General features: G+C 35.1%; 2 protein-coding genes across 3 annotated transcripts; one reads left to right on the top strand and one right to left on the bottom strand.

Moving 5' to 3' along the window:
- Positions 1 to 680: 680 nt before the first annotated feature.
- On the bottom strand, positions 681 to 17,530 carry LOC117986634 (uncharacterized). Of its 2 annotated transcripts, XM_034973505.2 has the most exons (7): positions 17,397 to 17,530; positions 15,390 to 15,785; positions 9,821 to 10,053; positions 7,695 to 7,783; positions 5,624 to 5,808; positions 4,828 to 4,970; positions 681 to 4,187 (listed from the first exon to the last, which is right to left on the bottom strand). In XM_034973505.2, exons 2-7 carry the CDS (start codon positions 15,458 to 15,460, stop codon positions 4,018 to 4,020), a joined length of 891 nt encoding a protein of 296 aa, XP_034829396.1. In that variant the 5' UTR covers positions 15,461 to 15,785; positions 17,397 to 17,530; the 3' UTR covers positions 681 to 4,017. The 2 variants fall into 2 exon arrangements, with proteins under 2 accessions (XP_034829396.1, XP_034829398.1); XM_034973507.2 differs by lacking the exons at positions 15,390 to 15,785; positions 17,397 to 17,530 and adding an exon at positions 11,197 to 11,718.
- Positions 17,531 to 19,510: 1,980 nt separating this feature from the next.
- Positions 19,511 to 21,061, top strand: LOC117986635 (HIG1 domain family member 2A, mitochondrial). Its single transcript, XM_034973509.2, has 2 exons — positions 19,511 to 19,775; positions 20,642 to 21,061. Exons 1-2 carry the CDS (start codon positions 19,646 to 19,648, stop codon positions 20,812 to 20,814), a joined length of 303 nt encoding a protein of 100 aa, XP_034829400.1. The 5' UTR covers positions 19,511 to 19,645; the 3' UTR covers positions 20,815 to 21,061.
- Positions 21,062 to 22,256: the final 1,195 nt, after the last annotated feature.

Genomic DNA, 22,256 nt, shown 5'->3' with positions numbered 1-22,256 from the left:
CGATTTACGGAATTAAAAGAGAAGAATAATACATAATTATCTCGTAGTCAATTAAATGGAATTATGTTGAGTCTAATTTTAGATATGTAGGGTTGTCACCGGTAGGTAACCCGTCCTATTTTCTAAAATTATTACACGTCATTCAGGTATAAAGAACTCTGTATGGTATGTGTATGAGCATCTGTAGCGGTGTGCGATACCTACCTACTGTATTTTGCTACAGTGCGAGAAGCGAAAGGTTGACTGACGAACCAATAACGCTGTGAAGCAGACACCCCCGAAAGTGTTAATTTACCCACTGCATTGATGGGTTTTATTCAAGCACAAAAAGTGCTTGAATTAATTCAATAAAGCGCGACCATAACGATGCGTGACGGGGACAGCTGTCTCATTAAACGCGCGCGTACCCGTGCAAGTTCAAGTATAAAGCCACAGAGTACTTTGTCAATATACAGGCTTTATAAATGCTTGTTTCTGTATCGCTCAATGGTGTTAAGTTACAATCTTCATCTCTAAAATTACTCATTAGTGAGTTATGAACTATTCATAACTTTAAGACTAAAGCTTAATTGAGGCAGTAGAATGAGGTTGTTTCTTTGCCGCCATTTATTTTGTTTCATATTAATTTATAACACATTCCTAACTGTGGGGTGTCGATTGGATGAAAAAAAACACCAATATTGTGAGAGATATTAATTTATTATAATTACTTATATACTATGTAAGTTGTTACAGATAATATCGAATAAACTTATTACTATTTATGGAATCACATCTGCTCATGATATTCAACACCTAAATGTAACAATACTTAATATAATATATTATCATATTATGTTAAGTCATTGCTAATAAATAAACTAATTAGTATAAATAAATAAAAGACGCAATTGCATTACAAGACATACACAGTACCTACGCCATTTTCAAAAGTAGCTAAAAAGTTTTAAGTACTTAAATACAGATAGAATATAAAAATACATAGATACGAGTACAGACACCTATAAAAATACAGCCATTTCATCATAGTAAATTTAATCAAAATTCACTGATTTCCAACCTTGTATCCACTTTTTAACCTTGAACTGATTACAATATAACCAATATTCTCTATAAACAAGTTTGAATTAGGCAAGATATTTATCAATAAAATATTATATCTGATATAACGATAAAAGGCGGCTTTTAAAACGTGAATCATTGTTTTGTGATTCTATACAAGTTAACTACAAAATAATCATTTGCTTTTTAACAAAATATGTTTCTATTTAAATATGTAATGAATAATTTATGATAACCCTACGGTATCTACAAGTTACAACTATAGATAGGTACCTATTTATAATATTAATTAAAAAAGTTTTTAAAAGTGGAGTGGAGTTGATACTTTTACAATAAAAAGATGATTTTATACATAGTGTTATGATGCAATGAAAATGAGTAGGTATGAATATTTGTTACCAATTTTGTACAAATATTTGTCCAAATGTGTATGTCAACATCCATAGTCATAATAAATCCATGAAGAATACTAAATACTAAGAAGTATGTATTGTTGTGTATTTTTAATACATTTCTGTTTGTAAACCATTGACAAATATTTGAACATTTTGTTATATTACATATATTTGTCAATTATAAATTATAATAATATCATTAATTCATTATTTATTTTATGAGGTGAACAAGATTTATATGCTACTGCAATGAATTGTGAACCTTATCTTTAATGGAATATTGCTTAAAATCATTAGATCGTCAAGAAAATACATTGTATTATAATTCATTATTATTATTACTCCAGTAAAACTTCGCGTCATTGGCTACAGCTACAAAAATATCATGTACGTAAATTAAGCTTTTAACAATTTTATTTTTATCAAAATTCATAAGGAGTATTTAATAGAAAGTTCATTTGTTGAGCTTGAACTCTAAGGCCCGGTATCCACATAAGCGGAGAGGATAGGAGATGCGTTCAATCGACCAATCAGATTCAAAATAGATGACGTGAAAAATTATCACGTCATTTTTTTAAATCGTATTAGTTAATCGTTTTAGTAAGTATTAAGACGTCTACACAATTATTTTTTGTCAGTATATTTACCATTATTTGACTCTTTCTTTGCTCAGTATTGACGTAAGTGAAAAACAAATGCTGAACTCAGAATTAAGATCGACACCGATTCCGTTCCGTTCCGATTTGTCTTTCTCTAAACTAAATTTGGAGTATCTGCATCCTTTTCTTTTTAACAATGCTAAAAAGGGACAGAACATGAACTTTACATTTAAAGACTCTAAATTTTGTCCTTTGTTAAAAAAGTCTGTCCTTTTCATATTACATCAATAAGAAGAGTATGCGAATACTCTAAAATTAGGTTGTGCTCAGAATCAGTACCAATGAAACCTACCGTATCCTAACACCAGTGGTATGTAAAGCGAGAAGCCAAAAGCAAGTGTTATGGCGGAGTCCGAATAAATAATACCCTTCGACACCCCTATCAAGGGGGACAACGGGCATAATTTTAAGTTATTTTCTTCTATTCTCAGACCTGGGCGCGTTTGGAACCCTCGTAGCTTTAGAAGTTTACGTAATTAATTATCACCACTTTATCATTGTATTGCAAATTCACCATCAGAGAGTGTACTATAGTACCCAATTTGAATAAATAATTTGACTTTTCACTTTTTGACTGCTTTATTTCACTAAACCTTCTGACCCACAATAGGGACAGAGTACAGAAACAATGGGAAGAATATTTAATCATTTCATTCATTAATCCCCGCTAAACGGAAACACCTACTGTTCCAACACCGGTTTCCACACCTAGCCCACCGTGCACGGTGTACTCGTGCGTTTGGTCTTAAACAATGGGCATACAACAGTACGATCGTTCTTGAACTTTAAAGTATGTAGATGTAACAATACAGATAACCTTAGCAACCGCAAAGGAAACTATCAGTACCCTTATTATAAATGCGAAAGTGTGTTTGTTTGTTGGTTTGTCCTTCAATCACGTCGCAACGGTGCAACGGATTGACGTGATTTTTGCATGGGTATAGATATAGACCTGGAGAGTGACATAGGCTACTTTTTATCCCGGAAAATTAAAGAGTTCCCACGGGATTTTTAAAAAACCTTATTCCACGCGGACGAAGTCGCGGGCATCAGCTAGTTCCTAATATCATCATCACTCACTGTCAACATTCTGCGATATAGAAATCTGAGATGACGTCACATTAATAATCCCTTACCGATAATATGACAAATACTGTTGATATTAAACGTCATAAAAGACAGGAAATATTGAAAGTAAGATAAATGTTAAAAAATGTCAATGCCTTCATAATGAAATTCTTCCCTACTCTGTACATTCTACGAAATAATGGATTTTAAGATTTGAGTTTACATAAAGTACTATATGAAACTGCAAATAACTAGGTATACAAACACTTGTGTGATAACCATAAAAAACCTCACCTGCGGCTCGATTTTTGAACTTACGCTCGTTTTAATAACCTCTATTATGCATCAGTTTCATACTTACTATTAAAACATTTAGGTTAATGATCACCACCAACTATACAGTGCGACAAGGCTCTCTTGGCGCGTGGCGAAAATCGAAACTAACGTTGCCGTCAAGTATCCCCTTTCTTCTTGTTTGAATAATCTAAGACTTTGTTTTCCAACACCGCCCTCCTGTCAATGTCATTCAATTGCCAAGAGAGCCTTCTTGCACTGTACTATAGACTACGTTACAACCGCTCACTTCTATGTTGCTGGCAGAAATTATCAAATTCTGATATCAACTTCCTAGTTCGGTAATTTTGTGCCGTTGCCTCGCAAACTGTCATCAATATATAAAAAACACGTGATTTGACAGTACCACGGTCGAGTTAATTAATCGTATACTAATAATAATAATTTCAAGGACATTACATAACACATACCGACTTACTTCAAGTTATAACTACCACAAAACTATAAGTAGAATAATATAATTAGAATATAATGTTACTTCACATAGAAGTCGGCGACCAGAAGTTCATTTCTCGTAATTCCGAAGGCTTGGGGAGGATCGAGGAGGTTTTAACTGTCTTGGGTTGCGAGCTTTTAGACTCGTTGGAAAGAGTCTTTAAATCTGATTTTGGTGCAGGTCCAAGACTTTCAACGGATTCGGCGAGGGTACCTGTAAAAAACAAGAGTATCCGTTTAACCGATGTTGACGAAAGGTACAAAGATTGTTTGCATCCCGAGGACAGAAAAGGGCTACTTTTTATTTAGGAAAAACAAAGAGTAGGGATTTTTAACAAACCTAAATTCACACCAAAGAAGCCGCGAGCGTCATCTGTTTGGTTTTTTTTTGAAGAAAAAAGGGATCTTGGGGCTCGATCCCGGGCATGTACCTCTAACTTTTCGGACATGTGTATGTGCGTTTTAAGCAATTAAATATGATTTGCTTTAACGTTGAAGGAAAACATCGTAAAGAAACCGGCTCCATTATGCTTGAGAGTTCTCCATAATGTTCTCAAAGGTGCGTGAAGTCTACCAATCGGCAATGGGTCATAGCGTGGCAGACTATGGCCTAAGCCGTTCTCATTCTGAGAGGAGACCCGTGTTCAGTAGTGGGTTGGCGATCTGTTGATCATCAGTGGAAACCAATCGGTTTATAATGGAAGATACACTGTGACCTGTCTGCTGTACCACCTATTTAAAACGTGTATTTGCAATAATAAATTATGATTATAATTATGATTATTATTGAATGAAATAATGATTATGATTATGATTATTTTACACGACTGCATTATTCCAAAAAACAAACTCACCGTGTAATCTATTTTCAAGTGCATCTTCTTCCGCAAGTGTTGAAGTGGACGCGTTCATGTCTTTCTTGAAGCCAAGAAGTGCCATAGTCAGCCACGAGCGGTTGTTAGCGTCTTCTACAGGCTCAAATGGAGACGTGAAGTAGCTGTAAAGATATTATGAGTGAGCAAGAGAGGAATTTACATGTGACAGAGATAGCATAGGATAGTAACAGAGATTTCTAGTAATCCCGCAAATAGAATATACACAAAACGTAATCAGATTGATAATGCTGCAAACTGTTAACTAAATTGGTCTAAATCTAGCTATACTTTTCCGCAGGGAGCATTATGAAAGGAACAGCTATAAGTTTAGACCTGTCATTTTAGAGATTGTATGTATAAAACAGAGACATATACACAGATAACATGCCTTAGATTTCTCTCTAATGTTCTCAAACGTCACGAGCTGAGTCCCTGTGAAAAAGGGCCCCAGATAGGTTCGAAACTAGTCGGGCTTACGTCGACTAGCCACGTCAGTACAGCCGGGTATCATCTATATTGATAACTAGCTGATGCCCGCGACTTCGTACGCGTGGATTTAGGTTTTTAAAAATCCTGTGGGAACTCTTCAATTTTCCGGGATAAAAAGTAGCCTATGTCCTTCCCCGGGATGCAAGCTATCTCTGTACCAAATTTCGTCAAAATTGGTTGAACGGTTGAGCCGTGAAAAGCTAGCAGACAGACAGAAAGACACACTTTCGCATTTATAATATTATAGTTTATAATATATTAGTATGGATAAAGCAAGTGTGTGTACCGATTGTAGTTCATCTTGCGGCGGCCGGTGGGGCTGCCGGGCGGCGAGTGCGCGGGCGTGGCGGGCAGGCTGCGGCTGCCGCGCCGCGCCGCCAGCGGCCGCGAAGGCTCGCGCGCCTCGTCCGACGGCGTGGCCACGGCGAAGCCGCGCGGCGAACGCGTCGACGATATCATCTGGTTTGCCATCTATAACAATACATAAATAATAATTACAGTAACCGACAAGAAATATTATACCTCGACCTTTAGAAAGAGATAGCGGCTTCGTAGAGCGTAGTCTCTGTCGTTGAGACCGACAAAACGTCACATAGAGAGCCTGATTATGAATTCAAAAAAGAGTGTGGTTGAGAGTGAGATTGTCAATATTATTTTTTAATTACTGTTTTTGTTAGTCAATAGTTTTACTGTAGTTTGAAACCTATATATTTTGATACCAACTAAATACCGTGTAGATTTGACTCCACCTAACATTATAGAATCAGAAAATGTCGAAAAATCTGGGTCTCCTGTCAGAATGAGTAAAGTAGCAAGCAATTTAAGGTAGGGAAGCAGAATTTAAGTAAAAGCAATTAATTAATTAATTACCGCTTACATTTTATTTATCAATCAACTTATCGAGTTATTTATATCATAGGTTTATTTCAAATAGTAACCTATCCGCGATTTTTCGTCATAAACTTGTTCCATTATAAATAGACAGCTGCTTTTAATATAACCGATTTAGCACTCATTTTTTGCTCGCCTGATTATTCCGTATTCACAAGAAATAAAGGTCACGTATTCTAAAAATCATGCACGTTCCGGACCCAAAGCCGGTTCTTATTATTAAACACTCTTAAAATACATAGTACAGCAGCCGTTGTACATCGGCCTTTAGGATGAGATTTCGCTTTGTAGAGCGTTGTCTCTGTCACTCATACCTATGTGACATTTTGTCGGTCTCAACGACAGAGCCAACGCTCTACGAAACCGCTATCTCTTTCTAAACATATAAGTATAACATATTATTAATAAATAATAAAATGTTGCGCTTTTAGTTTAAAACAACAACAAAGATAACAAGAACGATCTAGATGTGTCGGATCTTTACGGTTATTTCGATTAAACAGATCCGGTTATTCCACTTTCATTTGATCCTTCCGATTAAAAAACTTGACACACAATACCTAATTGTCAGGTTTGGAAATTCTGATTCATAACTAAAATGAAATGAATGCGTTATAGTTTTAATTAAGCAAAATAACGTCTCTGATAGTTAACGGACGGCTATCTAGGTGAATGTATCGCTGATTCACTAGGCTCACGCATTGAAATAGAATAATGCCCTCGGAAGTACCTTGAACAGGGACCACCTGCGAGCGTTACAGCAAGTAATCGACTCTTTATTAAATCAAATGAAAAGTAGCTTTTCTAGTTAAAAGTGTGGCTATACTGCTAGGTTCAAACTTTTAAAAAATATTCTTTTACTATGTATCTCCTAATGGGTTGCGAAGCTGAAGTGGTTCGAACAACCGATAGACATTAGTGTCCCCAGTTGCTGAAATTGCGACCTCGCACCAGTAAGCGCAGCCTTAGCGGTGGGTGGTCCGAAGACATGCGGCGGCGTAAGACCGCGGCGGGTCCCACAGTGGTTGTCTATCGGTTGACGATCCCGTCACAAAAGTCTATGACCAAACTTTTTATTTAATAAGTTTGACTTATACTTTCAAATCAATAATAATAGAATTACTTTTAAAACTTAGGACTTTGTTGCTGAACTAGCTTATGCTCGCGACTTCGTTCGCGTGGACTACATAAATTTCAAACCCCTATTTCACCCCCTTAGGGGTTGAATTTCCAAAAATCCTTTCTTAGCGAATGCCTGCGTCATAATAGATATCTGCATGTCAAATTTCAGCCCGATCCATCCAGTAGTTTGAGCTGTGCTTTGATAAATTAGTCAGTCAGTCAGTCAGTCACCTTTTCCTTTTATATATTTAATATATACTTACAGGCAGAAATTGAAGAATGTAATACATATTATTAATAGGTACAATTTTGTACTACATTACAATTTCAGTTTGAGTATTTACCCTGACAACGGAACTGCCGCAAGCCGCTCCTTCGCCTTTGAAGCCATCGTCTGTTCCCGCTGGTTTAGGTTTTAGGTTGACAGATTTAACTGAAAAGAAAATAATTCATTCAAGTATGGAAACAGTGTGACTCGACGTAAAAAAGTTCTGATGGGTTCCCAAGAAGTCACACTGTGACAAGATTGGGTGCGACTCGTTGGGAACAACCGAAGGAAAATCATTGTTTGCTTACTGATGGGTCGAGAGGTCGAGATGGCAATCGGGGAGGGGAACGCCCCGCACACCCGCACAGCCTCCGCGCTAACCCAATGCGGACGAGCGCGGGTGACGTGCGGGTGTGCGGGGCGTCCCCCGCCTCAAACCCCGATTGTCATCTCGACCTGTCGCTCACTATAGTTAATGATACTTTAAACCAAGGAAAGCTTAATAAAACCATTTAAAAATAACAACAATAAAATAACGCTTTTCTAGAAATACAGTAACAACTAATGGTCGACGTCAAAATTCAATTAAGGACAAATAAAAATGGTCAAATTAATTAAATTAGTAAACACAACCAAAATAAGCGAAACTAATAAAAAACTAAATGAAATATATAATCTTGTCTTTAGTTCAACGACCATTTAACTCAGACAAGTTTTTCTGACCTATCTCTGCAACGAATACCTAGTAAAGGTACACTTTGAGCTACGCGACCACGATAATATTATATGAATTTTCAGGACAGCAAACAAACAACTTATTTTTATTAATTTTCCGTAAATGGTTCCGCATGCACGATTTTCAAGAATTATGAATGAAGCTCGTAGACTTTGTCCGCTTAGATATAGGTTTTTTTTAATCCCGCGAGAGCTCTTTGATTTTCCGGGACAAATTGTAGCCTATGTGTATAATTACTAACATCCGAATTTTCACATTAATTATAATATTACCAGATGATGCCGCGATTTCGTCCGCGTGAATTTAGGTTTTTAATAATCAAAGTCAAAGTCAAATGATTTATTCAAAATAGGTAATAAATTACTCTTATTGATGGTCTGGTATGGTGTTAGATTTGTAAGATATAGTGGTGATAATTATTACGCAAACTTAAAACTAAAGCTACGAGGGTTCCAAACGCGCCCAGGTCTGAGAAGAGCCCACAACAAACTCAGCCGGGTATTCTTTTTATTATCACCACTTTACAAAATTATTGAAACTTATTAGAACTATCACAATCCCGCGGGAACTCTTTGATTTTCCGGAATAAAAAGGTTTAGGTTTTAGTTTAGCAATTCTATAATTAAATACACGTTTGCGAAGTGGTTTATTCCACAGATTACGCAACAGATTAGACTCTTAATGAAATAAATTATTATTAGTTATTACTTAATAACATTCAAGTTAATTATTATTTAAATTAAAACAGTTTGAGTAAACAATAATATTTTTCTTCAACGTGACTGTTTCTACCACATAATAATAATTAAAACATTTTCATAACAAAACATTACTTAGGTAGTTTATAATTTATATTGTTTTACTATCTGATGTCCGCAACTTCGTTCGCGTGGATTTAGCTTTTCAAATTCCCGTGGGAACTCTTTGATTTCCCAGGATAAACAGTACCCTGTCATTAACACGCAAAAAAATCACGTCAATCCGTTGCTCCTCTGCGATGTGATTGAAGGACAAACCAAACAAACACACTTTCGCATTTGTAATATGGGTGGTAGTGATAATATGGGTAGTGATGAATTATTTAATTGGTATATAAACGTGACATAAAAAACATTAACAATTGCAGAATGTTGATAGGTATACATACATATATGTATATCTATACTCGTGATTCATAGCAAAAAAAGGTTTGTTAATTTTATTCAAAAAAGTTGGGTTTTTAAGCAATATCTTTTAGCTTTTTAGAAAGCAGTCTCACGCCCTTTACCTAATAAACAACTAGGTAGTTAGTTTAAGGCTTCAGTAGCTCGATTTAAAGGGTGAACTTAAATCTAACAAAAGGAATAAATAAATAAAGTAAAGTCTGTGCTGGAAGACTTTATGCTTAGTTTTGAATGAACATACATATTATGAAAATAGAAAATTAAACGGCAACGGCAAATTAGCTTTATGAAACGTCAAAATACCTGCTGTATTAATAGGCACGATCCCGTGCAAAACATCTTGGCAGGGCTTGGTGTGCTTCGACCAATCCTTCTCCTTGAAGACGTTGTATGTATCCCGCAGCTCCGTCTGCTGGTCGGTCGGCAACGCGTTAGCGGATTTTGGCTTTCCGAATAATACTTCAGGTTTTGGGTACCGAATGTAAAAGAAAGAGTCATCGTGGGCTGGAGGGGATGTGGAAAACGGCTCGAATTCCCTGTGAACAAAATTTTAGACATGTATGTATGTATGTATGTATGTATGTATATACTTTTATTGCACCACAGAAACAAAAATGACAGGTTACAAAAAGAAATCTTAATAAGTAGGTACAAAAAGGCGGTCTTATCGCTAAATAGCGATCTCTTCCAGACAACCTTAACGCTAGGGAGAAAACGAACAAATGCCACATTTAGCGAACGACATTTAGGCCAGGGGCAAATAACGCGCAGAATTCCGCTGCAATGTAAACGTGGCTCTATACCCACTCAATCAAATTTCCGTTGGATAATCAGAAAGCAATAGTCAGTTGCAGTTTATCCAAAAATAATTTGACAGAGCAATGCTCAGTCTCTGTAAAATAATTTGACATAATGGGGATATAGAGACAGCATTCGCTCATTAATTTTAAATCCACCTTACCACCTTAATATTAGAATATTAGGGACGTGCATTATCTGCACAGACTTGAGGTAAGCGTTGAATGAGCTGTATTTAGTTTTTTGGCGTCAACAGATAAACATTCAATCATGAACGACATTGCATCGCGTGCCGTGGTCGTTCGTCAATAGTTCACGGTACTCATCGACGACTGTGACCAATATCAGTAGTTGAATTACTCTTTGTACTATTGGTAACTTGTAGAGAACTAACTTCAGTCGTCGAAGATGTCACAAAAACAAACGCAATTTCCTCTGAATTGTGGTCTTGAGTTGGTTTAACTTGAGGAATGTTTCACATGACGGTCACGGACGGACTAGTTTATCGTCGACAAACAAGTCTCGTTGCGGTCGTCGAAAGAAAATTTACGATTTTTCATCAGATTTGTCAATAGCCTTAAAAAATATAACTTCGTAAAAAAATATTTCAAATTTGCAATAAGAAACCGAGTCATCATTAAAAACTACGTAGGTAATAAAAGCAAATTAAAAACTTGATACACGTCTTTAATGAATTAACAACTATGTTAGGTATCTCTAAACTAAAAATAACAGGTGTGAATGCCTTTTCATAATGCTCCCTGTGGAAAAGGATAGCCTTAGATTCGACCAGTCAATTTTGTCCATGATTAGAGATTGTGTACCACAGAATTAGCCACATTATCAAAATATATAACATGAAATATATACTTAGTACTCACTCGAAGAAGTTATTTAAATTGTTAAATTGGGCCAAAATATTTCTTTTCTTCATCATCTTCAGAGAACTACCTAATTCTTTTTAGTTTATCAAAAGTGAAAAATTGGTTCGTAGCCTGATGTCACTAAGGGAGATAGGTATTGCTGCTACAAAATTATCAGTCAACTAAAAACAATTAACACAATCGACAACTTCTTATACTGCGAAAACAGTGTGTTATGCTTAGTGTAATCTTATCATGATAATATGTAAATTAAACAAAAATAACACGTGACGTCACAAGCAAAGGACCAATGGCAACAGGCTGAGCGGACACTCCCCCTGTAGCGGTAAAACACGACTAGGTATGACTACACTCAGTTCAACATAATACGAGTAGGTACTTGCGCGTCGGTTTTAGAGGTCAAAGACAGAAGTTATTAACTTTTAAAGACGTATTATATTTATACGTAGTTAGTTATAATATGCTACCATAAGAAATTAGTACTGAAAAACCTTGGCAGACAACTGATCACGCGCCAAGTGCGTCTACACTAAAAACTATAGCTGCGGCAAGAGTTAGGTACTTTGATATAGCTAAAAATAACAAAATTGGCATTCGTACAAGAATATTTTTTAACTTTCTCGTTCACATGTATATTAGCTGCTGCAAAATATTATAAGGAACTAGAAACGCTTCCCTGATTTAGTACTTGCCCTTCTTTTTTGAATTTATAGACTAGCGCTTGGCGGCAATCAGTGTCTTAAAAAGCAATTTATAAGCAAACTAGCTGATGCCCGCGACTTCGTCTGCGTGCGTGGTTTTTAAAACTCCCGTGGGACCTCTGATTTTCCGGGATAAAAAGTAGCCTACGTCACTCTCCAGGTCTTTATCTATGCAAAAAATGACGTCAATCGTTTTCACCGTTACGTCGTGATTGAAGGACAAACCAACAAACCAATAAACCAACAAACAAACACACTTTCACATTTATAATAAGGGTACTGGAGGTACTGATTTGCTATGTATTTTCTTTGATAAATTAACATTTAAATCAAAATTTGTTCGATTTTGATGGTGAACAAAGTAATCCGGACTTTTAGCCAACATTGCCCACATCAATCAATCAATCAAAATTTTGAAACCTAGTTCATAAAATAGTACGTCATAATTCATAATCATAAGCATAACATCGCACATCGCACCACTTCGTCTAAGAAATTAAGTTAGACTGAAAACGTAAATATTTTTACTAAAGGAAAAAGAAAACGTGACAGTCTATTTATAGAATTAGAATCTATGTATATATTCAGTGACTGAAGTTTACATACCTACGTCAGTGATAATATTTACACAATAGTTATCAATCCTACTTACGTAAGTAAATACAATAGGAAATAATGCAAAAAGAATACACAAATCTCTAAATATAAATAAGTACATGAACTTAATTAGAAGAACTTCGTACCACTAAATAGATTGATAAATGACCCACTAAAGCAGGTTCAAGGGTAGCCTTTTTTTTTACTTGACTCCAACTGTAGGAAGCATGCTTGGTTATCGAAAATACCTAAAACGATTTAACTCAAAACGCGTCTCGTGAGTCGTGACTCGTGGCGCCTCGCTTTATAGATGAGATAAAAGTATGTTTTCGGCATTAGTATACTAAACTTTTTTATTACATTAGTATACTAAGTTTTTTTGCTGGTTCTTCACGGTAGAGAAATAAAGTTTATTTAAATAAAAAACATTATATTGTTAATTTTGTAGGCGCCTATAAAGTATTAAAATTTAATTAATGAAACAATAGAAAGGTTTAAATCCTCGTGCATGTGCGATTATCTGATGATAAATTGAGGTGGCACTTGGCAGCATGCATTCATGCACGTGAGAATGTTTTTGTTTCATCAGCTTATGTCAATATCAGGTTATCTATCGACACTTGTTGGATAACAGAATTCCTTATCCATTATAAGTACCTACTAAGCTAAGTAACAAATCTCTTTACCTACACCACATACCAAGTTTCAAATTCCAACCTAATATAAACCTTTACAAACTTACATTTGCTTGTCCTAAATTAAATAGATGTCTTCGAGTTTTAACCAAATAACTATTTATATTTTTCTTTCCAAGCAACAGAACCGTCATTCAGTGGGGGGATCTGACTCGCACTTGACCGGTTTATTATTATAAGTATAAAGTTAACCATAGTAACCGAGAAAGTCTCTGAACAAAATAATAAATCTAATACATTCTGTTTTTTTTAATTTATGTTTTGTAGTTTTCTAAAGTCTGCAAACTTAAGGTGCCTTCATGGCCTAATACGGCCCTGGATCAACGTCATATTATAAGCATTTCAAATGCCATCTATTTTTAAGAATAGTGATAAAGATAAGTATAGGAAGGTTTCACTACATATATAATTGGTAATATAATGATGTCGATATGTTACGTTATTATTTTATGAATCACTACGAACTGTCCATATTGGTATAAATTAATTTGTCCTTCAATGACACCGCAACGGAGCAACGGATTATCGTGATTCTTTGCATAGATATAGTCAGACCTGAATAATGACTGACTACTTTTTATCCCGGAAAAATAAGAGTTCCCACGAGATATTCAAAAACCGAAACCCACGCCACGCGGCATCAGCTAGTTCTTTACATAATAATTATTATGGCAGCATTTACATAAATACATGACCTCTGCTGACGTCATCACTTATCCGCATTTTCTACGGGCGCATCGATTGACTGACGTCAAATGCATTGTAGTAGGTACACATTGAAAAATGCATTGCTTCTTCTGACTTTGGCCGGCTCTTTCTCGTCTTGTTGTTTATCTCGCCCCGCTAATTAATTATTATCGAAACTATCGGGCTGATGGTTTAACTATTTCATTATTAGAAAAATCCCATATTAATTTGCAGGTGCGTGTATTTACTACAGACTGACGAGACGTGACTTCGGTTGAAAGACGTCATAAACAATTAGCGCAATAAAGGTATCTATCTACTCGTGAGTCGTGGATGACGTTTCAATGTTAACCATTAACTAATGTGTTATGCATACATAAGGGTAGGCGCCATTTCGAAATATTTCAGTCAACCAACTATTAAATAACTTTAAGACCACACCCGCGACGATGTTGGCCTCGGGTTTTAGTACGTAGGTTACATTACAAAATCTAATAAAGCTGGCGATCGTTAGCGGTCGGCAAAAAAAAACCTGATACTAAATAATTTTATCTATGTAGACTAAATGTAGACATAAATTACTTACTAACTTTTTCCTGCAACTGATTCAGGTTTTAAGAATCCTGTTGGAATTTGGAAAAAACCTTTCTTAGTGAACCCAACCCAGTTTTAGAGTGAACCGGCACGCAAAATCTCAAGACAGTCCTAATATTATAAATGCGAGTGTGTCTGTCTGCCTGTCTGTCCTGTCCGTTTGTCTGCTAGCTTTTCATGGCCCATCCATCTAACCGATTTCAATTAAATTTGGTTCAGAGATAGCTTGCGTCCCGGGGAAGGATATGTCGTTCCCCGCATATGCATATGTATGTATGTACGCATATGTATATGTAGCATATGTGCTAATTGCTACATTTGATCCTGGAATACCAATACACGCGGACGAGTCGCGGGCATCATCTAGTATTAAATACTAATCAATAAAGCTGTCATATTAATATTATGACTAATAACTATCTTTCCAATCATTTTAGGTATATCAAGCCAGAATGCATTTAGTTGTGACTTGGTGAACACAAGGAAAATTATACAACAGTACACAACACAATAATTATAATGATATGAAAAAATCTTCCATGAAAAGATTCCATGTTTTAATAGATTAGGGACATCACCCACGGTCACTTTTAGCAGTGATACTGCCGCTCGTATCTTGAATGCGATTCTGAATCGCGACAGTAGCGATACAGAATCGTGGACAAAGTTATAGTACGCGACAGTTCGAGATGGTAATGGGGGTGGGGAGACCAGCGCAGCCCCCGCGCTAACACGGTGCGGGATAGCCCGGGTATGCGGGGCGTCGCCCCGCTCCATACTCCGATTGCCATCTCGACCTGTCGCGTATTATACGCGACCTAGCGACGCAAAATGTGTCATTACTATATCAGTGCAAAAAGTCGCGGTAGGCGATCTCCCTTACAGTCTTGCTTTAAAAATATGATTTAACACTTACTTGGTTGGTTTAGATTTCATCCAAACAGGAAGTGTAAATCCATCCTTTAACTCTGGATCACTAGAAGCCATCTTGTCTCCTCTTGTATAAAATCCAACAAGAAAATTGTTTTTTAAAATGAAAAATAAGATTGAATTGAATGTGAATAATGATTACTGAAGCAGTTGTAATGAAATACTAAACAAAGCGATACTAAGGTGAGCTTTATCTTGAGCAGACTGATAAGGGGAATATTATTGCCAACATTAAGAATTTATACAACAAAAACTAATGGAAATTTTGATATACTGTATATATTATGAAAGAATTAATTAAAAACTTAAAATTAATAATTATTTAAAGACATAAAAGTGCTCAAGACACACTTGGCTTGAAACTCAGCATTGACATAGGCATCTGGAACAATAATAATACAAAATATTAGTCAAAGTCAAATGATTCATTCAAAATAGATAATAAGTTACATTTTTTGATGGTCGGTTGTTGCATTTGTAAGATGATGATATTATAGTGGTGATAATTTTTACACAAACTTAAAACTAAAGCTACGAGGGTTCCAAATGAACCCAGATCTGAGAAGAGCCCACAACAAACTCAGCTATTTTAATTTTTAACAATTAGAAATTGTTTCTATTTAAAAATAAAAGCATTTGATTTTTCTATACTACAGACAATGTGAACATTGATTGTTTAGTGATAAATACTATTTTATTCATACAGTGGACCCCTGGTAATCCAACAAACATTTTGCAAGGCAGTGTAGGACTATCGAATTTGTCGGATTATAGAGTACTACCTAAGACCCCCTATAGTCCGGATTGTTTACAAAAAAGTACCTAGTAATCTGACACATTACACATCCAATGATAAGATTATGTAATATGTTATGTATATGTACTCTGAAGTACAAATCATACTTCATTACATATGTATGCCAAATTTGGTAAATTAAACTGCACCGCTATCTTCTTCAAACTTCAAATTCAAACTAAGCAATCATAATCGAAAGAATACCCTACGCGTCAAACACAATAGTGGTGGTGCATATACAAGTTATAAATTGTTTAGTCATGCATTAGCGAAGATTGTCATGTCGGATTACAGGGGGTGCCGGATTAGACAGGGGCCGTATTACCGGGGGTCCACTGTATTATGTATTTACTATCATTTTATTAATGACGAGTTAATGCCCGGACTTTGTTCCTGTGGATTTAGGTTTTTAAAAACCCCACCTTGATTTTCAGATAAAAAGGGAAGTTTATAGTAAATGTGTTAGAAACAGCCATCACTCTTCACATCCCTAGCTGTATCCCCACAAAAAATCACATCAACTTGTTGCTCTACTTCAGTGTGATTGAAGGACAAACAAACACACTTGTTGCATTTATAATATTAAGGGTAGGTACAGAATGATTATATCATTACAACATTCAAAATACACTCATGCAAAACCTACACCACCTGTATTTTCACTAGCTGAGCTGAGCTAATATATTTTATCGGTCAGGAAAGTTGGACAGAGGGCAACCCAAAAAAAATATTGTAAAATTTATGAATAGTGGACTTGACAGTACATCATCCACATACAAAGGCAAGGTTAGTTGGTTGCATTGTTTTACAGATTTAGCACCAGTAAGTTTAGCACAAGTAAAGCATTTTATTGCGAAATTGACCATTCTAATGATGCGCCATTTTAAAGTGCTGACAAGGATGTACTCATAATGCCCTTGAACGTATGCGAGTTAATTGTTGACTTGAACATCTATCATGAGTACTTATATATTCATTATAGTTGTAAAGTAGTAGATAGTATAATAACACAGCAATTCAATTATATTGGCAGATAAACAGATATTTACTTATTAAGAACTTTATGAATGAGAAGTGAGAATAGCATCTTTTACAGACTGATAAACAAAAACACGTGAATAGTTTCAGACATGAAAAGCACGTGAAATTAAATAATGGAAATAATATGATTATATTATATTAATCCAAGTAACTTACTGTTTTGGAAACAATATAATCACTACTAGTAAAACCCATTTTATAATAGAAAAGTTTTCTAACACCAGGCACAAGCTTACACGTCAAAGCACAGACCACCGACCAGAAAAATAAGGTACAGACTATAGACTAATAACCATAATACTCAAAACTTCAAAAGTCAAACTTTAGGATTATAGTTATAGTTATGTAGGCTCCAAAAAGCTAGAATGCAGGGCTGTAAAACCAGTTTTAAAAACAATTGTAGTTATGTCTTGGTCTGTGGTCTGGATCACAGATTACTTTCTTTTTTTTCTGGTCGGTGATCATTACTTTCTGGGATGAATGATTACTTTACTCTATGATCACAGACCATCATCCATCATCCAAGTCTGGACCTGTCTGGACTCGGTCGGTAACTGGCATAGGGGTGCAACTCTAGAACATTAAAAAATCGCAAATTGAAAATCGCTTGTGGTGCCATCTAAGCGCGAGCACGGCTAAACAAATAGAGAACAGTTTACAAAAGACGTCAATAGATGGCGGGCACATTGGTGTAATTTTAATGACATTAATAAATTATAACCAAGTTTTCATGTTTTCGTGTGCTGTAGTAAATATTTATATTTCTGTTAAATTTATCTGACCCTGCTTTAATAACAGGACTCTGTAGTCTGTATTTCCTTTCACCACCTCGATAACTATATTCTAAGGATTGATTTAGTGACTCGATTTATGCCTGAACGATTGACCAGGGCTACGGATTACGGACTTGTTTTTGCTTTGTGAAATGATTATTCTGTGAATATATTTGTGCAGAAAAATGCCACGGAGATCTCGATGTGTGTCTGGATGTGACTAATTCGGTAAGTATAAAATCAGCTTACTCGTAATCTAACTCAAAATTACTTCAATGAGTCAAACTCTATGCACCATTAAGGCACCATTAGCACATTAGGTATTTTATCATGATACTAGGTATATAGTTCCTGCGATTTCGTCCGCTCGAAAAAACTATTTTAGAAATCCCGTGAGAAGTCCAATTTTCCGGGATAAATGTGGCCTATAAGTTACAACCGTCTGATGCAAGCTATCTCTGTACCAAACAGATGATGACCACCACTTTGTCTACGTGGATTTAGGGTTTTTGGGAATCCCATGGGAACTGTTTGAGTTTTCCGTGACAAAAGAAGCCTATGTCCTTACCTGGATGCAAGTTATCTCTGTACTAACTTTCATCATAAACGGTTACACAAATTTACTGTAAAAAGCTAGCATACAGACAGGTTGACACACTTTTGCATTTATCATATTGCTATGGATTATTAACTACTAATTCTGTAAATTTTATTTTTTGTAATTAAGTGTACTTACAACATTTGTTTTGAACTTTATTGACTAAGTTATTTTTATATTATAGGTATCAGCTATCAACTAATTAAGTACAATAAGTAAGTATAGACTAATGCATATTTTATGTTATTACTTTTTCAGATGTTTGCATGGCTTTCCAAAACCTGGCTACTCCTCTCCTTGAAACCATTTAAACAATGAAAAGAGATAGTAGGACAACATTTAGAAAGCAAGACTGATAATGAAATAATATATAGTTACGAATTATCAAATTTGCAATCACCAGTTTGAAGATCGTTGAAATACACCAGTTGTGGTAGTAATATGAAAGTTATGAAAAGTAAATAACCAAAAATTTTGGATTTGAGCTTTACCTATTTCACAATCTCGTGGGTCTTGAATTTGGGTATGTATTTTATGTACCTAGTTACGAATTTATGAAAATAAAATATTTTACAAACCCTTAAAACCTTTTTATTTCTATAGTGTTTTATAATTTAGTATCTTAAAGAGTCAGTCTTGTAATATATATTTTTAAACATGTTTTAAACAAACGTTAATGGAATTATTGATGTTTTTTTAAAACATGTTCAAAAATATAAAATATTCTAGTAAAGTACATTTAAATAGCATTTAAATTTTCGCGCTCTCGCACGCCTAGCGCGCTTTTAGTGCCCTCTAGATGTGAGCACACGCGTAACTTTGAAAAAGAAATCTAGAGTCGCACATCTATCTCTAGTATATAGTAGATAATCTATGGTAACTGGTTTGTACTTTGTATACCTACATTAGTATATGTATTATGTACAATGAGTCTGTGATTATCAATTTTTCATGTGATTATCAATACGCAATTTATTTTTTCGAATAGTCAGAAGTTAAATAAATATTACATAAAACATTAGGAAAATTTAATAATGGCGAACGACGAACCAACAGACCTTGACTGGCTGCAATTGCGCCGTGATATGGGTCCAGTGCACCGTGTCGAAACTACGCAAGAAAAATTTGTCAGAAAATTTAGCGAGAATCCTTTTGTACCTATAGGTAAATCACATTTTCACTAGGGATTTTGCATTTCATTAGAATACGGATAAAATTAATTAATATACCTATCATTCATATTAATATTAATTAATGCGAATGTAGCTGTGTCTTACATTTTATTTTGACCCGCCCCGGCTTCGCAACTTCCAGCCAGATCCAGCTGCTATTGTTTGGAAACAATGCTGCTGCATAAGTCCATATTTCTTGTGCTTCTGCCCATGTTATCTCGATATTTAAAATGTTATTTGCTTTGGTATATAAATAATGTTAGCAAGTATAAATATTTGCTAATATTATCAGTAAACCAAAGCAAATAATAGGACTCTTTGATAAACTAAAATGAGGACACCCAGTTGCACAAATCTATCAAATTAGAACTTTCCTTGAAATTCATGTACATTCTGAAATATATTTTTAATTTGAGTCATCATGAGCAACCCATCGCCAGCTCACTGCAGAGCATGTGTCTCCTCTCAGAGTACTGATATGACATTAAAAATTCCTTTCCCCCTTATCTCTGAAGATTGTAAAGTGAAAAATCTTAAATGATAATTAGAGTTGATAGTGGTATATACTATAGTATATAATAACTTTACAGGAAAAATAAAAAATCCTCAATAGCAGTTTTTTATAGAAATCGGCAATAAACCTTTACAAACTTAGTTTCGCAGTTCCAAATAAAAGAGATTTGTTTTTGAGACACTAGATTAATTTAACCAAATACCTAACTTTTATTATAATGTTTTTTTTCTAAGCCTCTAAGGCAGATTCTGACTCACTATGGCCATGTCTTTTAATTTATCTACAGTATTAGTATTTTGTACCTATTAAATAGTTGGAAAGTTAAAATTATCCTTTTGTTTCAGGTTGCCTTGCAACTGCTGGAGCATTATCATATGGTTTGTGGTGTTTTCGTACAAAAAGATCAAAATTATCACAGAAGATGATGCGTGTTCGTATTGTGGCACAAGGATTTACCATAGCTGCCCTCGTTGTAGGTGTTGTCATGGGTGCTGGGAAATCTCTTAAAAATAATTAATTTTATTTAATGTCATAGTTTGATTATAAAAGTGAAAGTGTGTTATCTTTTCATGACCCGTCCATTTAACTGCTTGAGTTTTTCCTAGAGATAGCTTGCATCAGGGAATGGGACATAGGCTACTTTTTATCCCAGAAAATCAAGAGTTCCATAGCGAATTCGCGGGCATCATCTAGTTAAAATATAAAATAAGAAAAATATTATGTAAAGTATTTTAATAGAAATTAAATACCTATTTCAAATAAAATTGGTATTATTTTGTAAGCTTTGGCCAGCCCAGCCTACTGATTAATTAGGGCGGTTACGCACTCATCCGATCCAAGTCCATAAAACTTTTTGTATGGTAGGTAGCTTTTATGACATAATTGACGTAAATATTTTTTGTATCGGCATATCGGTATTTATTTTCCAAAGAACTTGCATGTACAACTACGTGTATTTTCCTTTTTCACGAATTCGGATCGGATGAGTGCGTGACGGTTTATACATTTTGTCTTTGGTATAATTTGGGCTGAAAAAGACTAGAATCCAGAGCAACAATGCCAGTTGTAAAATAAAATTCAGTTCAGATCGTAGATAGAGTAATAAAGCTAGATAAAAGAACGTTTGCTTTCTCATTTACACTAAAAAGAGTACAGATAAAGTTACTAATGTGAAAAACAAAGACGCAGCTAACCTATTTTTTGTCCCTTATTGTGTATCGTTAAAAAACCCGATTTTTTTCAAGAATACATACAAGGAATACAACTTTAGTTGCAAAACAAACTTTGAGAATTCGTGGCGTCATTGTATTTCTCATTAGTTATTTACTTGTTTTCACATAAAAAACGTTTAATACAAATATTGTTGATCGGTTAATACAAATATTGACTACTAAACAAAGGTAATAATTGTCTTGTTATTCATCGTTACGTCGTGCTATCGCTATCTCATACGCGGTTACACAGTACTTTAATCTAGCTTTTTTACTTAATCTACGGTGGAGAGAGTTCAATATTGTTTTGTCTCGTAGACGGAGTAAAAAATCTAGACAAAGGAACGTTTGCTTTCACATTCACACTAGAAAGAGAGTACACATAAAGTTACTAATGTGATAAACAGAGACGCAGCTAACCTATTTTTTGTCCCTTATCGTGTACCTAACCGATTTTTTCAAGGAATACAACTTTAGTTGCCAAAATAAACTGAGAATTCGTGGCATCATTGTATTCCTCATTAGTTATTTACTTGTTTTCACATAAAAAACGTTCCATACAAATATTGTTGATCGGTTAATACAAATTGACTACTAAACAATGGTAATTGTCGTGTTATTCATCGTTACGTCGTGCTCGGTGCTATCCATAGAGATAGTATACATTCATCTAAGGTGCTATCGCTATCTCAGTCGCGTACCCTAATAATACTACTCTATGGTCGCGGTTGCACAGTACTTTAGGTAG

Source organism: Maniola hyperantus, chromosome 11 (genome assembly GCF_902806685.2).
Source record: "Maniola hyperantus chromosome 11, iAphHyp1.2, whole genome shotgun sequence".
Taxonomy (NCBI): Eukaryota; Metazoa; Arthropoda; class Insecta; order Lepidoptera; family Nymphalidae; genus Maniola; species Maniola hyperantus.
The sequence above is the reverse complement of the archived record's forward strand: the minus strand, read 5'-3'. Positions and strand labels throughout refer to the sequence as shown.